The 21,225-nt window shown below is 38.8% G+C and overlaps 1 protein-coding gene across 1 annotated transcript in view; it reads right to left on the bottom strand.

Moving 5' to 3' along the window:
- The window catches only part of LOC134347546 (cell surface glycoprotein CD200 receptor 5-like), a 52,585-nt gene that overhangs the window by 19,776 nt on the left and 11,584 nt on the right, over positions 1-21,225 (bottom strand). The window contains exon 2 of the mRNA XM_063049901.1: positions 16,356-16,676. Coding sequence (XP_062905971.1) covers positions 16,356-16,676 — 321 coding nt within the window. The remainder of the gene's footprint in view (positions 1-16,355; positions 16,677-21,225) is intronic.

Raw genomic sequence — 21,225 nt, 5'->3', positions numbered from 1 at the left:
CCTTTGCTTTAAATTCCATATCATTCACTGAATTTAAATTCTACTGCTGCCTTGGTGGGATTGAATAGACTGTCCAGATTGTTAGTCACCCAGACTTCTGAGGTGATTGCTTATGCCACACATATTGTGCACTGATTTATGGTCAGCTATTGTCAGAGCAACAGAAGTACAAAACAGCTAATTTAAGAAGTATTAAATTCAAGCTTCTGTATTTAAGGCACTGTTGTTTCTGAAAAGGCTCGGTGGTATTTCTTAAAATTATACTGAAGCTTGTGCTGAAATGTAGGCTGGTCTTATAACACTCAAGCCTGACAGTTTCAAGCAAACTGCTGCAATATTGGCTTGGTTTTGCAATATGCTTTAATGGTGTCCAACATACTCGTAGAATCCATCAGTTTCATCACCTCTCATTTATCTGATATAAACAGATAGAAAATATAGCATCGTCAATTGTCTTTGTTTTTGAATCATGATGCCAGTCTTTTAATTCATGGTGACACTTCTATTCATAACCACAAGTTTTGCCTAAAGAAACAAGTGGAAAATCGTGACTTTTGAGTGAAGGTAGAAACCCTGAATGTCCACTCAACAAGTCATCAATCTCAGGATTGAACTCTGCTGGAAACAGATCTAGCAAAGGGCCATAAGGTTTCAAAGACTTCCTAGCATTCAGGTTGGGAAATTTATCTGTTGAAAGGTATACTCAGAACAAGTCTGGCAGACACACAGATTTCGATCTGAAGAAACAGCTACAGAAGGAAACGTTACCTTCTCTATGATTTCATTTTTAATCAGATACAGTGAACTTCTTAACTGTTTTCTCATGTGTCTTTTATTCTTTGATAATTTTTGACTTACTAATTACAAAAATGGTTCTTTTTCTTTTTTTAAATTCAATAGCTTTAGCAGTTGTTGAATGTGAATGCCATAGACATTCTCAAGAATTCAAACTCTTTGACAACTTTAACAGCCAGTAAGCCTGGAATAGAGGCTGAACCAGATCCCAAAATACTTATCAGAGCAGGGCTTGCTGTCTGGGATCAGAAAGGTCCTTTTATGCATACGGCTTTATTGATCAGATAGCTGTCAGATTTTGAATAGAAATTTGCGCTGGGGTTCAGGGGCAGGATTCAACCAGTTAAGCCTGAGCTCAGTGTTTAGTAATGTATCCAGACCAACCTTCTGAAGAGTAAAATCTTGATGAAGTAATGGGTGGAAGAAAAGTGTAGGACAAGGTAAAAGAATTGCAGAAGAATTTTGAGACATTGAATTTCCTGCTTCCACACCATGGTTTCTGCTATAGCATGTGTTCTATTTTGCTTATAAGTGTCTTATATTCTACTTTTCAAAAAAGAGATGCTTTCTTGTTGCGGTACTTTTAAAAATGTTTTTATTGTTATTTTTTTGCAGTGCACTGTACTGCTGCTGCAAAACAAGAAATTTCACAACATATATCAGTGATAATAAATCTGATTCTGATTCTAGATTGGGTCATTGCTGGAAAATTACTTCCTTTAAATAAGGAGACATTTCTAAAATACAATTCCTTACTAAATTTCAACATCCTTTCATGTACACACTTTCCCCACAGTTAACTTTAAAAAGGTTACCTACTCCTTAGTTTCTTAATCATCAACAGCCCTTATCAGTAAAATGGAGTCATCTTTATCTGCAAATTACATCGCTGTTAAATTTAGATATGAAATTACATCTATTTTCCCCTGACAATTTTAATGAGTGCCAGAAGGCTGAAGTCCATTTTAGGTGCTAATTTGGATTCTCATGAATCAATATTGAAGTCTGCAGTGTAGATACTACTGATCTGGAATTAGTAACCGCCAAGCAGAGCTAAATTTTTCAAAGTGGTTGGGAGCTAAATTTGATAGCTTTTGAGAAATGGTGCAAAGGCCACGACAAATGATTAACCAGGACCTATTGATTGCAATGCTGGCTCCATGTCAACTCAGCAGTGCCTGCTTATTACAATGAATTCAGCATACAAGCCAGTGCCAACTGAACTGATCCATGGATGGAAGCTACTAGGAACCATTAGCATTCTGAATAACCTAAGCATTTACGTACATATATCTCAGAAAATTAATGTATGGATCACTTCATTTCATGGATTGCCAGTGGAAGTTATGCTCCATCAGAGTAAGCATTGAGCTCAAGGTCATCTTTCTGCCTTTCTGGTGTGCAATGGTGGTAATCCACTGCATCTTCAGGTTTATTAGTAGTAACAGGGACATAAGACTGGTCAGTGGAAGTTGAATAAGAGCTCTTTCCAGAAGATCCTATCAGCCAAGAACCTTCTGAAAGCTCAGGACTATAGACCATAAGACCATAAGGCATATGAGTATAATTAGTCCATTTGGTCCATTGAGCATGCTCCATGATGGGTATTTGTGAGAGTAAGAATTCGGCATGGACTAGAAGGGCCGAGATAGCCTGTTTCTGTGTTGTAATTGTTATATGGTTATATGATTCAATAATGGCTGAGTTATTATCCGTCTCAACCCCATTCTCCTATCTGCTTCCCATAATCTTTGATACCCTTACTAATCAAGCACCTATCAACCTCCACTTTAAATATACCCAACAACTTAGCCTCCACAGCCACCTATGGCAATGAATTCCATAGATTTACCACACTCGGACTAAAGAAATTCATCCTAATCTCTGTTCTAAAGGGATGTCCTTGTATTCTGAGGCCATGTCCTTCTATTCCGAGACGCCCCCCCCCCCCCCGGTAGGAAACATCCTCTGCAAGTCTATTCTATCTATTTCATTTAATATTTATTGGTTTCAATAAGATTCCTCTCATTCTTCTAAACTCCAGCAAGTACATATCCAAAGTCATCAAATGTTCCTCATACCTTAACATTTTCATTCCTGGGATTATTTTTGTGAACCCCTTGTGGACACTCTTGAATGCCAACATATTCTTTCTTAGTAGAAAGTAGAGACTTGTAGAGAAATTGCAGGAATGGACTCACTTGGAGCTTTATGGGAGCTGCCATTAAGTTTCTCAAGAGATGGTTGGTCTCTAGGCTCATTAGGCAATATTAATGAATCTAGCTGAGAAAGGCTAATGTTTGTTTGCAAAAGCTGGTCATTATGAGGATGAAATGAGTGGAAATAGCATTGTGGAGGAAGAGCAAAAATTAAAGCCAAGGGTGAAAGAATAAATTGCAGAAACTTGTAAAGGGAGGTAAAAGTTTGGAACACTCCTCTGGGTCAATTGTTAATTTAAAACCAAAGTTTAATAGATATAAGCTATTAGAAGCTGCTAATTAATATAAAGAAAGAACTGTTACATGCAGTTAATTCACCGATTAGATATACCATTGAATATTAGCCCAAGAGGCTAAATGGCCTGATGTTCCTAATTATGCTGTGTGACATTAAAACCAAATGCATTCACTGTGCTGTCTACAACAAAGATGCCAACATTACAATTCGTTTAAAGATTTGGGGCAAAACATTTTCTGAGCAAATGTTGGCACAGTTGCACTTTGTGATTGCATATCTATGCATGTTGCCAGTATTTTCTTTCTAGTGCATATATTTCCCATATGTTGATATCACATTATTAAGCATGGAGAATGTTTCAATTTGTGTTGCCAAGTTGTTAAATTTTCAGTGGAAATTTGTTCTTTAAAATTTGACAAGCAGTGTTGCACAGTGGTATCATAAAATTTACTCGTCTTTTTATTGAAATTAAAGAACAGGCAATCTGCCATGTTCTATATAGAGAAAGTGATTGGCTGCACTGCCTCCCAGCAGAATTTCATACTCAGTCAGAAATCTGAGAACTTATCATCATCTTTTTCTTAGCACAAAAATGTCAGTTAATATTATAAGGATAAGTGAAAATACATTCATACAGATTGTAAATGAAATGTAAGAACAAAATAGACCAAGATGATTCAGCAGAGGAAAAACAAAATTATGTAACAAGGCAGGTAGACAGACATCCCACCTCTCCCGGAAGTTTCGGGAGTCTCCAGCATATTAGTAGTGGCTCCCTGATGCCTGCAAATAATATATAATGTCCCAGAAATCAATTTTTTTGAGAGAAAGCGAGAGAGAGAGAGAGCGAGCACGAGAGAGAGAGAGAGACCACGAGAGAGAGAGAGCGAGCACGAGAGAGAGAGAGAGAGAGCGAGCACGAGAGAGAGAGAGAGAGAGCGAGCACGAGAGAGAGAGAGAGAGAGTGAGCGTGCGCACTATGGCAGAGTGTTCCAAAAAAAGAAATTATAAAACGTACGTCACCCCAGAATACGCTAAAGTGTACCCCTGCCTAATAGGGGTCAAAAATAATGACAGCGTTGCTCGCTGCACTGTTTGCAACAGTGACTTTTCTATTGCCCATGGTGGGTTAAGACTGTAAAAGACATGCTGAGGTGAGTTTAACAGGTGTCATTCGTTCATTAGCGTAGCTAACGTTATTTAAACTAGCTGGCTAGCTGCTATGGAGCTACTCTATTGCAGACATCCCACCTCTCCCGGAAGTTCTGGGAGTCTCCCGCAAATTGATGGTGCTACCTCCCTGAAATGAGTTTTTGCAGGGTGGGATGTCTGCAGGTAGAAGGAGATTTGAATTTTCTGTTAGGATACACACTATGAATAAATTGTTGTGCAGGAGCCACCTGACCACAATATCGCTTTGTTGAACTTCTACAGCAATGCTGGAACTCAGATACTTGATTTTTATCAATCACAAACATTTAATTTTAAGGGAGGTATAAATCCACTGACAAGATCCAGAAACTGTTTTATCTGTTTTATATAAAAGTAACCAGCTTTCATAAAAGACAGCCTACTGACTTCCCTTGCCATTTAACAGAATTACCTTCCCTGAATATACTGAGGATCAACATTGACCAGAACCTTAACTGGACAAAAGGACAATGGCTACAAGTGCAAGCCATGGACTGTGTCTTCCACTACAAGTGCCTAATGTTCCAATCCCCCTAGCTTCTCAAAGATCTATATCACTTACTCTCAATTCAACAGTGTAATATAATACTCTGCTCCAGTTTGAATGAGTGAAAACCTAGCAAAATTCAGAAGTCTGACAACATCCAGGATGAAACAGCCCCCATATGAATTTGCACCACATCTTGCACCTTAAATATCTGCTCCTTTACTACAAACCTAGAAGCCCAAAGATAACAACTACATAATATCATACTGAGAAGTGTACCATCAACTTCTCATCTTCATTGGGTTAAAAGTCTTAAAATGTCTGACCTAACAATATTGGCAGTATTTTCAATGGAGGGATGCACCAGTTAAGGAAACAACTCACCATCACCTATTCAAGGTTAATGGGAACAAACAGTAAATGTAAGATGTTCCAATAACTACGTGGCATATGAAAATTAATGAAAGGTCCCGCATGGGAGGTTAGTTAGGAAAATTCATTTGCTAGGTATACATGGAGAGGTGGTAAATTGGATTAGACATTGGCTCAATGGAAGAAGCCAAAGAGTGGTAGTAGAGAATTGCTTCTCCGAGTGGAGACCTGTGACTAGTGGACAAAGGGATCAGTGCTGGGTCCATTGTTATTTGTCATCTATATCAATGATCTGGATGATAATGTGGTAAATTGAATCAGCAAATTTGCTGATGATACAAAAATTGGTGGTGTAGTAGACAGTGAGGAAGGTTTTCAGAGCCTGCAGAGGGACTTGGACCAGCTGGAAAAATGGGCTGAAAAATGGCAGATGGAGTTTAATACAGACAAGTGTGAGGTATTGCACGTTGGAAAGACAAACCAAGGTAGAACATACAGGGTTAATGGTAAGGCACTGAGGAGTGCAATGGAACAGAGGGATCTGGGAATACAGATACAAAATTCCCTAAAAGTGGCATCACAGGTAGATAGGGTCGTAAAGAGAGCTTCTGGTACATTGGCCTTTATTAAGCAAAGTATTGAGTATAAGAGCTGGAATGTTATGATGAGGTTGTATAAGGCATTGGTGAGGCCGAATCTGGAGTATTGTGTTCAGTTTTGGTCACCAAATTACAGGAAGGATATTAATAAGGTTGAAAGAGTGCAGACAAAGTTTACAAGGATGTTGCCGGGACTTAAGAAACTCAGTTACAGAGAAAGGTTGAATAGGTTAGGACTTTATTCCCTGAAGCGTAGAAGAATGAGGGGAGATTTGATAGAGGCATATAAAATTATGATGGGTATAGACAGAGTGAATGCAAGCAGGCTTTTTCCACTGAGGCAAGGGGAGAAAAAAACCAGAGGACATGTGTTAAGCGTGAGGGGGGAAAAGTTTAAAGGGAACATTGGGGGGGGGGCTTCTTCACACAGAGAGTGGTGGGAGTATGGAATGAGCTGCCAGACGAGGTGGTAAATGTGGGTTCTTCTTTTAACATTTAAGAATAAATTGGATAGATACATGGATGGGAGGTGTATGGAGGGATATGGTCCGTGTGCTGGTCAGTGGGACTAGGCAGAAAATGGTTCGGCACAGCTAACAAGGGCCAAGAGGCCTGTTTCTGTGCTGTAATAAATATTAATAAAGAACAAAGATGGGGAGAAAGAGAATGGAGCAGTTTTAATCTCAGCACTAAACGGTATACAGGAAGGTGAAAATACCAGACTGGAGTTAATTAATAGATTGAAACCAAGTAAATCAATTGGACCGGGGCGGCCAACCTTTTACATTCCATGTGTCAATTTTTTCACGCACGAGTTCAGATGAGAGGAGTCAGACAAGGTTGTGTCTTTTCGCCAGACTTATTCAACCTGTATAGTGAAAATATCCGGAGAAGTATCAAAGACATCAAAGGATTCACAATTGGAGGCCATAATATAAATAGCATCAGATATGCTGATGACATCATACTAATAGCTGACTCAGAAACAAAACTTCAAGAACAACTCACTATAGTGGCAGCAGAAAGTAATCGCAGAGGCCTCTCAATCAACACCAAGAAGACAGAAAGCATGGTCACCTTCAGAAAGACAAACCTCCCACAATGTGTGATCAAGATCGGAAATACAAACAGCAAACAAGTCAACAAATTCAAATATCTTGGCAGCCTAATAACAAGTAATGGCAGGTGTGACACAGATATCAAATACAGAATAGCAATGGCGAAAGAAGCTTTCCAAAAATGAAGACCATATTAACAGACAGAAAGATGATCACGCACACTAAAAATAGAATACTGCAGTGCTACATTTATTCTATCCTGACTTATGGAAGTGAATGCTGGGCCATTTCTCCAGCAATGGAAAAGAGACTAGAAGTAGCTGAATTATGGTTCTACAGGAGAATGTTAAAAATATCATTGACCACACACACATCAAATGAAGAAGTTCTCAGAAGAGCCCAAGCAGTTCGATCACTCATACCAACAATAAGAGAAAGACAACTCAGATTCCTAGGACACATCATGCGGAAAGATGGACTAGAAAAACTCATCCTCTCTGGAAAGATTGAGGGGAGTAAACCTAGAGGAAGACCTTGGCTTATGTACATCAAAAGCACAGCCAGGTGGCTACACATCCAGGAAATGGAAGTCATCCAAAAAACGAAGGATAGATCTATATGGAAAACCATGGTCACCAAAGTCTGCATCAGATATGGTACCTAGACAGACAGACAGATGAGTTCAGATGCAATTTTTTTCACGCACGCGTTCTACATTAACATATTTTTACAAGAATTGAATGGGGGTACAAGAGTTGAATGGTGCACCTGAACTCGTGAGTGAAAAAATTGACGCATGGAATGTAAAAATTTGGCCACCCCTGAATTAGACAATGAGATATGGGGACTAATTAGTGAAAATATTCACTTAGAGTAGAGGTTCCCAACCTGGGGTCCAAGGACCACTCAGTTAATGTTAGGAATCCCTGACTTAGATGGTCTTAATAAGGTAGGGTGGGAATTCTTCCAAGATAGGCTAGCTTCGTTCAAGAAATCCACATCTGATACATGAAGGTGGATGCTTGCTTCAGTCTGACTTTGCACGCAGAATGAGTGCAGTTCTGGGTGCCAGACCCAAGGCTCGTATAAAACTGGGTCTCTCAAAATGGAGACGAAGAAACCAGGAAAATTAGGAGAAAAAAAAATTGCTTAGCTGGTTGCGGGCTGTGGACGGACTACAATCTGATAAGGTGTAGTTACGTTGCTAAAGATTCTTTCAAGATAAGTTCAAAATATAAAAGTTAAAAACAATACTAAAAAAGAGACACAAAACAATACTCGGGCTAATATTATAGATCGTAATTGGATAGAATGGACATCAAGCAAAGTAGATTAGAAAGGCTGAAAGGAAGTGTATAGACATTTCTTTTAAACCAAAATAAAATAAAGAATAAAAAATATAGTTGAATCAGAGATGACTACAGAGCTGCTGTCTTGAAGCAAGATGTAAATGTAAAATCGCAGATTATAGGTGTGCTAATGAAGCAGTAAGAGGAGGATTCCACATACTCACCACCCTCTGGCTAAAGAAATTCTTCCTCATCTCTGTTCTAAGTGGACATCCCTCATTTCAGAGGTTATTCCTTCTGGTCCTCGACTCCCCCACTATAGAAAACATTCTCTCTTCATCCATGCTGTTGAGGTCTTTCAACATTTGATATGTTTCATTCAGAGCCCTTCTCATTCTTCTAAAATCCAGTGAGTATAGGCCCAGAGCCATTAAACTCCCCTCATATGATAAGCCTTTCATTCCCGGAATCATTTTCGTGAGCCTCCTTTGAACCCTCTCCAATGTTAGCACATCTTATTTAAGTTTCTTAGATAAGGAGCCCAAAATTACTCACAATGCTCTGTGCAGCCCAGCAGTGCCTTATAAAACCTCAGCATTACAACCTTGTTTTCTACTCTAGTCCTCTCGAAATGAATTTGCCTTCCTCACCACCAACTCAACCTGCAAGTTAACCTTTAAGAAATCATGTATGAGAGCTCCCAAGTTCTTTGCGCTTCTTTTTATGAATCTTCTCTGTTTAGAAAATAGTCTACGCCTTTATTCTTTCTACCAAACTGCATTACCATACATTCCCATACATTGTATTCCATGTGCCATTTCTTTGTCCATTCTTCTAATCTGTCTAATTCCTTCTGCAGACACCCTGCTTCCTTAACACTACCTGCACCTCTACCTATTTTTGTATCGTCTGCAAATTTGGCCGCAATGCCATCAATTCCATCATCCAAACCATTGACATATAACGTAAGAAGAAGTGATCACAACACTGACTCCTGTAGATCACCAGCAGCCAACCAGAAAAGGCTCTATTTATTCCAACTATTTTCCTCCTGCCAATCAGCCAGTGCTCTATCCAAGCTAGCATCTTTCCTGTAATACCATGGGCTCTTACCTTGCTAAGCACCCTCATGTGTGGCACTGTGTCAAAGGCCTTCTGAAAATCAAAATACTCAATATTCACCGATTCTCCGTTATCTATCCTGCATGTTACTTCCTCAAGGAATTCCAAAAGATTTGTCAGGTATCGTTTTCCCTTAAAGAAACTGTATTGACTTTGGGCAACACACACAAAAGTTGCTGGTGAACGCAGCAGGCCAGGCAGCGTCTCTAGAAAGAGGTGCAGTCGACGTTTCAGGCCGAGACCCTTCATCAGGACTAACTGAAAGAAGAGTGAGTAAGGGATTTGGACGTTTCAGGCCGAGACCCTTCGTCAGGACTAACTGAAGGAAGAGGGAGTAAGGGATTTAGGGGAATTTATTGTATTGACTTTGGTCTATTTTATCATGCGCCTCCAGGTACCTCGAAATCTCATCAATAATAGACTCCATTATTGTTCCAACCACTGAAATCAGGCTAAATGACCTATAACCTCCTTTCTTCTGCCTCCCTCACTTCTTGAAGAGTTGAATGACATTTGCAATTTTCCAGTGCTCTGGAATCATGCTTTGGATTTCTAACATTTTAACTGTCACTCATTCTTTGGAACACCCTTCTGTTTTTGTGGTTGTCTGCAAAGAACAAGAATTTCAGGATGTATATTGCATACATTTTTCTGATATTAAATGGAACAATTGAATTATTGAATGATTGAATCTATTGATGCTTGAAAGATCATGACTCATGCCTTCACAATCTCTTCAGCTACCTCTTTCAGAACCATGAGGTGTACTCCTTCTGAACCACGTGGCTTAACTACCTTTCTGCTTCCCAAGCACAGAATAGCAATTGCCCTCACTTTTGCCCCTGACACTCTTGAATTTCTAGCATACTGCTAGTGTCTTCCACAGTGAAGACTGATGTAAAGTACTTATTCAGTTCATCTACCAATTTTTTCTCCCCCATTACTCCTTCTCCAGAACCATTTTTCAGTGGTCTGATATCTATTCTCAGCTCTCTTTCACTCTTCATATCCTCTTTGATGTTATTGGCTTGCTTACCTTCATAGTTCATCTTTCCCTTCCTTAAGGCATTTTAGTTGCCTTTAGTCGGCTTTTAAAGGTTTTCCAATCCTCTAACTTCCTACTAATTTTTGCTCTATTATATGCCCCATCTTTTGCTTTTATGTTGGCTTGTCAGCCGCAGTTCAGTCATCCCATCTTTAGAATACCTCTTCTTTGGGATCTATCTATTCTGTGCCTTCTGAATTGCTTCCAGAAACTCCAGCTGTTGCTGCTTTGCTATCATCTCTTCTATTGTCTCCCTCCAAACAGCTTTGGTCAGCTCCTCCCTCATGCCTCTGTAATTCCCCTTACTCTATTGTAATATGGATACATTTGACTTTAGCTTCATTACACAACACCCAATACAGAATAACTGATCCCCTAGTTGGTTCGACCACAAGCTGCTCTAAAAAGCCATCTCATAGGCATTTTAGAAATTCCCTCTCTTGGGATCCAGCACCCACCTGATCTTCCCAATCTGTTTGCATATTAAAATCCCCCATGACTATCATAACATTGCCCCTTTTAGATGTCTTTTCTATCTCCCATTGTAATTTGTATCCCACATTTTGGCTACTATTTGGAAGCCTGTATATAACTCCCATCAAGGTCATTTTACCCTTTCAGTTTCTTTACTCACAAAAATTCTACATCTTCCGATCCTGTTTCAACTCTTTCTAAGGATTTGACTTAATTTTTTTTACCAACAGAGCCACCCTACTACTTCTGCTTATCCGTCTGTCATTTTAATATACTGTGTATCCTTGGATGTTAAGCTGTCAACTATAATCTTTCAGCCATGACTCTGCGATGTCCTCAATATCATACCTGCCAAGCTCTAACTGTACTACGAGATTGTCTACCTTATTTCCTATACTATTGAGCATTCTGATACAACACCTTCTGTCCTGTGCTCATCACTCTTTTTGATTTTGTCCCCCTGTTACACTGCAACTCATCCCACTGACTGCAATTTTATCTTATCATCTGGCTGTCCTACCTGGCAATCTCACTACACATTGCCTCTGCTTTTGTACCTACTGCCCCACCCTCAGCCCTATCACTCAAGTACCCATCCCCCTGTCAAATTAGTTTAAACCCTCTCCACAGTCCTAGAAAACATGCCTGCATGGATTTGAACCCTTTTGAGCAGGTCATACCTTCCCCTGAAGATATCCCAATGATCCAGAAATCTGAAGCCCCCTGTGACCCCTGCACTAGTTCCTCAGCCACACATTCATCTGCCAAGTCATTTTATTCTTACCCTGACTGGCACATGGCACAGGTAGCAATCCAAAGATTACTACCCTTGAAGTCCTGCTTTTTATAGATCCCTAAACTTTCTCTTTAGGACCTCCTCCCTTTTCCTACCATGTCATTGGTGCCATTATGTCTCAAGACTTCTGGCTGTTCACCCTCCCTCTTTAAAATGTCATGGACCTGATCTAAGACATCCCTGATCCTGGCAGCGGGGAGGCAACTTATCATTTGGGTGTCTCTATCGTGCCCACAGAATCTCGTGTCTACTCCTGGGGAATTATGGAATTCCCTATCACTACTGCAGTCCTCCTCTTCCTCCTTCCCTTCTGAGTCGCAGCACCAGAGACCCAAGTGCTGTGGCTCCCCCTCCGTAGGTCACCACCCCCCACCCCAACAGTATTGAATAAGGTATACACACTTATTTTTATAAATAAATAATTATGATAGCTTTCAACAAAGAGACAAACACTGAAGCTAAAGAAGTGAGCCCTTAAGGCATAAATCTCAGAACACTGACAAAATCTAGAGTGGAAGTAATTGAAGTTGTTTCAACATTACAGGAAGGGCATGATATATAGCTGAGATTATTCTCACTGGAACATAGGAGGCTGAAGTGTGAACTTGGAGAGGTTTACAAATTTTTCAGAAGCATAAATAGGATAGATAGTCAGGGGTGGATCAAAAGAGTTTGTTTCTGTGCTATGTGTCTGAGATTCTAATGCAAATTTCCACATTACCTTTCATCTGTGGATGAAACCTAGAGAGATACATGTTTGCTCTATCTGTTGTCAATTTGTATTCCAGCCAATGTTGATCCTGATATTGGGCAGTAAATTGTGCGTCCAAGGCTAATTGCTTCTTCTCTTGCAATCATTCATAAATACAGTATGTCAATTTTATTTGCTTGCTGTGGAGCATTGCTTTGGGGAGTAGGGCTATGCTATGGGCAATTTTGTTACTATTCTTACCTCTACCACACCTCTGGCAGCTCCTTCCATATATCCACCACCCTCTGTGTGAAAAATCTGCCTCTCAGATTCCTTCCAAGCTTTCTCTCTTTCACTTCTAAGCTATACCACCTGGTATAGATAATTATTTATATATATTATTTATTTTAGACACCACTTCAATGGGAAACAGACACTGGCAATATATATGCTATATATGCTCTCATTAACACAAGAGATTCTGCAGATGCTGGAAATTCAGAGCCACGCACATTGCTGGAGAAACTCAGCAGGTCAGGCAGCATCTATGCAGTGGAATAAATAATCCAGATGATGGGTCTCAGCTCTAAATGTCAACAGTTTATTCCCTCCATAGTTGCTGCCTGACCTGCTTAATGCTTCAAGCATTTTGTGACATACTGTCATTGTTTGATGTTTCCCTGTCATGTCATCACTCATCTCCTGTCCCATGTAAAATAAATCCAGCTTATCCAAAATCTCCTTATATTTCAAGCTCTCAAAACCAGGTAACATGCTATTAATCTTTTCTGCACCCTATCTCACTAACTCATTCTTCCAATAATGTGATTACCAGAACTACACACAATACTCAAAGTAGGCCCAAACCGGTATTTTGTATTACTCTAACAAGACATCCAAACTCTTATATTCAGTGCCTCAGCCAATGAATGCAAGCACATTATATGTCTTTCTCACCACCTATATTCCACTTTCAAGGAACTATGTAATTGTACCTCATGGTATCTCTGATCAATAACACTCCTTAGGGCACTGGCCAGGTCTAACTTCCCAAAATGATTTAAATTTCACCTGCCATTTTCCCGGTTTCTCATTGGAGCCTCAGACAAACTCTTTCACTGTCCCACTACACCACCAATTCTGGTGTCATTTGTAAACTTTCTAATCATGCTTCCTACATTTTCATCCAAATCATTATAATATACTGTCTATGACAAATAACAAAGGGCCAAGCATCATTTCCTGGGCACACAACTGATGGCAGGCTCTCAACCTGAAGAACAACCTTTCATTATCATCCTCTGTTTCTTATCCACTTTTGTGTCCAAGCAAATTCTGTATGGTCTTGTCAATCCCCTTGGTTACCTCTTCAAAAAATACAATCAGATTTGTGAGGTATGATTTCACACACACCAAGCTATGCTGACTATTCTTAATCAATTCTTATCTTTCCAAATAGAACTAAATACTGCCCCCAGAACCCTTCCAATAACATTTCTGCCACTGATAATTCCTTCATTCAGGATAAGCCTATGGAATCTCTAACACAGAAGGCTGTGGAGACCACATTGTTGAAAGTATTAAAGAAGGGAGATAGATTTTTAGAAACACGAAAAATAGAGATATGAGAAGAGCTGGAATTTGTTATTGAGCTGAAGGATCAGCTACGATTGCATTGAATAATGTGACATGATTGAAGGTTGACTAGCTTACTCTTGCTCCTGTTCCCCATGTTTCCATACACAGTTGAAGTCAGAAGTTTACATACACCTTAGCTAAATACATATAAACTCAGTTTTTCACAATTCTTGACATTTAATCCTAGAAAACATTCCCTGTCTTAGGTCAGTTAGGATCACTACTTCATTTTAAGAATGTGAAATGTCAGAATAATAATAGAGAGAATGATTTATTTCAGCTTTTATTTCTTTCACCACTTTCCCAGTGGGTCAGAAGTTTACATACACTTTGTCAGTATTTGGTAGCATTGCCTTTAAATTGTTTAACTTGGGTCAAACGTTTTGGGTTGCCTTCCTCAAGCTTCTCACAGTAAGTTGCTGGAATTTTGTTCCATTCCTCCAGACAGAACTGGTACAACTGAGTCAGGTTTGTAGGCCTCCTTGCTCACACACGCTTTTTCAGTTCTGCCCACAAATTTTCTATCGGATTGAGGTCAGAAAATGATGTCAAGTCTGATTCATCCTTGGGAGCAATTTCCAAACGCCTGAAGGTACCACATTCATCTGTACAAACAATAGTACGCAAGTATAAACACCATGGGACCACGTTGCCATCATACTGCTCAGGAAGGAGACGCATTCTGTCTCCTAAAGATGAATGTACTTTGGCGCAAAAAGTGCAAATCAATCCCAGAACAACAGCAAAGGACCTTGTGAAGATGCTGGAGGAAACAGGTAGACAAGTATCTATATCCACAGTAAGACGAGTCCTATATCGACATAACCTGAAAGGCTGCTCAGCAAGGAAGAAGCCACTGCTCCAAAACTGCCATAAAAAAAGCCAGACTACAGTTTGCAAGTGCACATGGGGACAAAGATCTTACTTCTTGGAGGAATGTCCTCTGGTCTGATGAAACAAAAATTGAACTGTCTGGCCGTAATGACCGTTATTATATATGGAGGAAAAAGGGTGAGGCTTGCAAGTCAAAGAACACTATCCCAACCGTGAAGCATGGGGATGGCAGCATTATGTTGTGGGGGTGCTTTGCTGCAGGAGGGACTGTTGCACTTCAAAAAATAGATGGCATCATGAGGAAGGAAAATTATGTGGATATATTGAAGTAACGTCTCAAGACATCAGCCAGGAAGTTAAATTTCGGTCACAAATGGGTCTTCCAAATGGATAATGACCCCAATCATACCACCAAAGTTGTGGAAAAATTGCTTAAGGACAACAAAGTCAAGGTATTGGAGTGGCCATCACAAAGCCCTGACCTCAATCCGATAGAAAATTTGTGGGCAGAACTGAAAAAGCAAGTGCGAGCAAGGAGGTCTACAAACCTGACTGAGTTATACCAGTTCTGTCTGGAGGAATGGAACAAAATTCCAGCAACTTACTGTGAGAAGCTTGTGGAAGGGTACCCAAAATGTTTGACCCAAGTTAAACAATTTAAAGGTAATGCTACCGAATACTAACAAAGTGTATGTAAACTTCTGACACACTGGGAAAGTGATGAAAGAAATACTATTATTCTGACATATCACATTCTTAAGATAAAGTAGTGATCCTAACTGACCTAAGACAGGAATGTTTTCTAGGATTAAATGTCAGGAATTGTGAAAAACTGAGTTTAAATGTATTCGGCTAAGATATATGTAAACTTCTGACTTCAACTGTAATTGCGACTGAACTGAACGCCTGAAGGGCAGGAAGAAGCAATCTGCTGGAGGAACTCAGAAGGTCAAGCAGCATAAATGGGAGGAAAGGAATTATTGACATTTTGCTTCAAAATACTGCATTAGGACAGAATACCAGCCCTTAAAATCTTTTCTGCTCAGTGTATAGCCTAATGCAGTAGTAATCACACACCAGACACACTCAAGCAAGTATCAGAAGAGGTCCAGGCATCAATAATTTATTTTTTCTCAAGATGATTAATGAAAGGGAAATATGCAGCAATGTGCTTAATTAACAAAGGTCCACCTGAATGAATTAAACCTCTTCTGCAGTTCCACTTTTCCATAAACATGCAGCACATTTATTTTTACTTCATCACCATAAGACAACAAGGAGCACAGCATATTATTACATTACCTATTGTATTAATAGAATTATTAAGTATGTCCACCACTGCAGACTGTAAACTAGTACCTTGGAATATACATCAGATATGCAGTGCTATGAAAACATGGGTTTCGCAATTGTTTTACTAAATAATCTCAATGATATCCTCCAAACTTATAATTTCTATAACTTGAAGTGAAATAGTTCCATGAAGATTTTTTGCTGCTAATCTTACCTATTATGAATAAGAAAAAATGGCCTCGAAAAACTCCCCTGAAAGCTGAAATTTCACATGTGTAATTTCCTTCATCCGTAAGATTTACTGGCTGTATCTGGAGAACAGTTCCATCAGAAGATGAAATTGTTAGTCTATCATCTTTGAGGAACCAATGCAATTTGCCATGGTTACCATAGGATACAATGTCTTCGGATGTTGTTCCTGTTGACCGACTCCATTTAATCATTATAATTTCTTCAGACAGATGATTAGCAGAACAGTTCAAATTGATCTTATCTCCCAAGACAGTGGTTATATGTGCAGTACGAACTCGATTTTCTGCAAAAATAATGTAAAAGTTTTGCATGTCAATATGCAATACTTGCAAGTAATAAAATAAATTGCAATGGAGGCATATGAGCTCTGCTGTTATGTAGATCTGAGACATATAATTATGACCACAGCAAACAACTTTTTGTTTAAAACCAGTAATTTTTTATTTATTATTCAAAATATTGTTTTACTTTCAATAACGTGTTCAACAAATATAATTTTTAACTGAAGAATTAGTTACTATATATAAAAGCAACTTATTCTTCATATTGTTATTGATATAGAAGATTATAACTTACTGCATATCAAAAATTGTGAATTCTAGACAGTTAAAAAATGGTTGTAGTCAGCAGAAAATAACAGGTGCAGAATCAGATCGATCAAAGTGAAGAGAGATAATTTCAAACTAACGTATTCTCCTAAACTCCTTTCTAAACTTTTGCAATAATAAGCACTTAATAGATGAACCCGGTGTTCACTTTATTGTCAATACTCTCTTAAAAGCAGTAGCAACCATTAATTTACTTGTAATCTAAATTATGGGAACTCATGGATTTAGCAAATGTTTATCACCACAACCGCTTCCTTCAAAGTAGCAGTTTTGCTTTGGAGAGTTGCACCTATTATTTCAAGTAACAAAGAAATTAAGATGTCTCAACATAATTGATATTTATTAAACTATTTGAACAATATTAATTGTTGAAATAATATTACATTTTTGAAAACAAATCTGTTCCAAAAGGGAACTTACAAGAAATTTGTTGCTTACAAATAGACTCAATGCAGTTGCACAAACATTTGGAAGAATTATGTAAAATTACTTGTTTGATCATTACTGCAGCTTTTGCAGAAAATCCTGCTGTTCTATTGTGGAAACACAAGAAATTGTGGATGGGGAATATATTAATACAGGGTCTTGACCTGAAACATTGACTATCCTTTTGCCGTCACAGATGTTGCCTGACCTGATGAGTTCCTCCAGCAGACTTTTTTTTTGCTGTTGTATTTTTTGTTGTTTGAGACAGTTCTTTCCCCACCATACCGTGAATGGTTCTCAATGTATTTTGTTCTCAAAAGTGCAGGCAAAAATTCATATAGATAGTTGAAGGCTTTTTGTATGAGGTATAATTGGTGATCGTGTTAACTTAGAAGTTCTGTTCTAAACTTTGTCTTTGTTTTTGGAAACAGAAAAATAGTTCCAGGTGCAATGATGGCATAAGGCATGAAATGTTGCACCACACTGGAGCGTGATTACATCTTTTATCTCACAGTAATTTGTGTCAATTAAAAGAATCTAAACGAAGCCATCTGTAAATTGCATCCTTTTGCCAAAATTTCACTTAAACTATTTTTTAAAGAGGAAGCATGTTGTCAGTCAGTATGGCAACAACATCTTATCTGTAGTCTAAATGCATTTCCACACCCCAGTTTCATTAAAGGCCAGGATTTTACACAGATTATGTTGCTCCCTTGATGACAGATCTGCTTCCATATTCAAAAATACATAGCTTTGAGTTTAATATTTATTAATTTTCAACTTTCGAACCTTTTCCTGTTTCATGTTTGAGTGTTACCTAGGTTGAATATCACCAATAATTTTAATAAGTCAATTAGAAAGAAAACTGCAGGTGCTGATAATCTGAAAGCAAAAGAGAAAATGCTGGAAATGTACAGAAAGTTGGGCAGCATCCACAGAAAGAGAAACAAGTAGTGAGAGACAATATGGAAATAAACTATGATTTAGAAAATGTGTGATGGTATTGGGTTTGCTGACCACAAAGTTCTAAACTCAAACTAAGAATTTGCCCTGTCTGATATAAATAGCCACAAGTACTCTTACTAAAGGGAGATTATACTGTAATTACCCAATCTTCAAAGACTAGTTTACTTCACTGTTTATTCTTTACTGCGAGTTTAGTTGGCAATACCTTCTATCTGAGCAATGGGTCCCCTCTCCCTACTAACAAGAAGCTACTTCCAGCTGACAAAGTAGTTTAAAACACAGTTAATTTATTTTCACTGGTACATGTTCTTAACTGCAAACGACACTCTTAAAATAAATTTCAAAAACTTACAGAGGGTTTCTATCATAAACATTTCCAAAACAGAAATCACAAAGGATTAAGGATTTCCAGAACACGTGCCATTCCTATAAACTAAAAAGGCATGCCCACAATGCAGACGAACAAATTTTCCTTGCAGAAATGGAACCTGGAGGAATGAATTCTCATTCAACCCATGTTTCTTTCATGTTTCTTACCCTATTCCTAATAAGCCTGAACTTCTCTCTACATTTATACCCCTTTTCTCCACTTGGTTGACCTCACACACATGTGATAGTTCCTCAGATGTCCTTTTACACAAATGGTTGAAAAGCATCTTTTGGAGACATATACCTCAGTTTAATGTTTACAGTTCACAATTAGTGCAGAAAAGCTAACTTCTGAGTACGTAGACCTCCCAACAATAAATAAATTAGATATTGATATGTTCAATGATATTATCCATTTGTTCAGCAAGCTCCCTTGATCTAAGCAATTTAAGTGTCAGCTTGTCTGTTTGAAACAACCCATTGACTTATACTCCACTCTTGAGCAATAATAAAGCTGATGCAGTGAGAATATCTGCACAGACGGAGTTTTCAAAATACAGAGCTTGTTTGCAAAGCTGTTCTATAGAGAGTGCTTGTTTAACTTCAAACTGATTACTGCTTTTCATTTACATTTTAAAAACTGAAGAGTGACTTCCATTTACAACCAGAAGCTAAACAAGTTGTTAGTTGGGAATTTACTTATGGCTGTTTGCAATCATTCAAATGGCAGCAGCTGTTGTTTAGAAAGTAAGCTTAGCAAATATAAGATCTCCTGCCTGGGATAGTGAACGTCTATCACAATGGAATGGAGCATAACATGCTATCCGTTGATTACAGGAGACTGAATTTGGAAACTGAGATTCTTATTTGTGTCTACAGGGGAAAATTTGAAACAGAGTTGGTGGTAAAGCAGTTGAGCTGAAGGAATGAAAAGGGGTTAGAAAGTTGGAGAATCAGAGATCAGTGATGTGGAAGCCATGAAAGTAGAGATTCGGGGAATCAATGATCTTGAGTTACAGCTCAGGCGAGTAGTGCATGAGGAGGGAAGGTGACGGTGGAGTGGGGTGTATAATACATATAAATGTATACGGCGAATAAAGTTGATCCTTGATATAAAAGCTCTGCTTCAATGGGTTTCCAGTCCAGAGAGCAAAATTGAAGCATATTTCTTCTTTGAGTACCTGCCATTGAGCAGGCCTGATACAATGTCAATAAGCTTCTGCTAGCAAAACTTAAAAATTATGCCAACAGGGAAATGGCATTTCTGTCGCTTATCTGACAGGAAATTTTAGACGTGTGTTATGACCCACATGTGAGAAAGTGGACTAAATTTCTGAAGTAAAATGAAACAATCCAGAAATGGGTATTACAATACTTCACTCTCAGAAAAGTCCATTCTTAGACATGAGGGAGTTTCGTTCCTCTGTTTCATTTTCCACATTTCCTATCTGGCCATTGTGAAGATATATTAAAAAGTGTGACCAATTACTGTCAGTACATAGCTGCAATGCTTCAACACAGAAAGTTCTTCAGAATATCTATCTTTGCCAAGGAACCACTGTAAGAAATATTGCTTTTTACATTATAAGAATCTTTATAAAATAAAATAACTCTGTTTGTTGATTTAAATCCCTGGCAGCCTTAAGAATAGAAGATAGATATGGTGTCAAAAATGCTGATACATGAAATTATTCCCTGGATAACTTGACAGATTTGGAATATTGAATGTTAAGCTGATACTTCCGAAATCAGGCCGTAAGATTCAACTGAAAGAATATACATTGAACAAATTAAAGATACTTGATTTCCTGGCAAGTAAATTACCACAATAGCTGGCCGGTGGTGTAGTGGCATACACACCAGACTTTGAGGCAAATGGTCCCAGGTTTGTATCCTGCCAGTTCCTTGCATATTTTCCATCTGTGCTGGGTTGAGCATCGAGCTAACAACTCGGTCTCATAAACAACGGACAAATGCTAAAGAAACAGCAAGGTTGCCATCTGATGCACCACAAGGCGTGGAGAGGAACAACAACAAACTACCACAGAATGGCAAGAGTGGAGGGAAAAGGTCATCCACTTTATTTAGCTGATTACAGTCAATTAGCCAGCACAGAGAAAATTGAGATGTTGTTATGTTAATTTAGTTTAAAATAAGACAACCGTATCAAACTGTAAAGTCCTCAAATGAGACCATGGAGAATGCCTCAGGTGTATTACTGTCATATTGCAACCCAGTAAGCAGTGAAATAGTTCACGCACAAAACGCTGGAGGAACTCAGCAGGCCGGACAGCATCCGTGGAAACAAACAGTCAATGTTTCGGGCCGAGATCCTTCATCAGGACTGAAAAGGGAGGGGTCAGGGGCCCTATAAAGAAGGTGGGGGGAGGGTGGGAAGGAGAAGGCTGGTAGGTGCCAGGTGAAAAACCAGGAAGGGGAAAGATCAAGGGGTGGGGGACCGGA

This window comes from Mobula hypostoma, chromosome 6 (genome assembly GCF_963921235.1).
Source record: "Mobula hypostoma chromosome 6, sMobHyp1.1, whole genome shotgun sequence".
Taxonomy (NCBI): domain Eukaryota; kingdom Metazoa; phylum Chordata; class Chondrichthyes; order Myliobatiformes; family Myliobatidae; genus Mobula; species Mobula hypostoma.
Note: the sequence above shows the minus strand (reverse complement) of the source record. Positions and strands in the feature narration are given on the sequence as shown.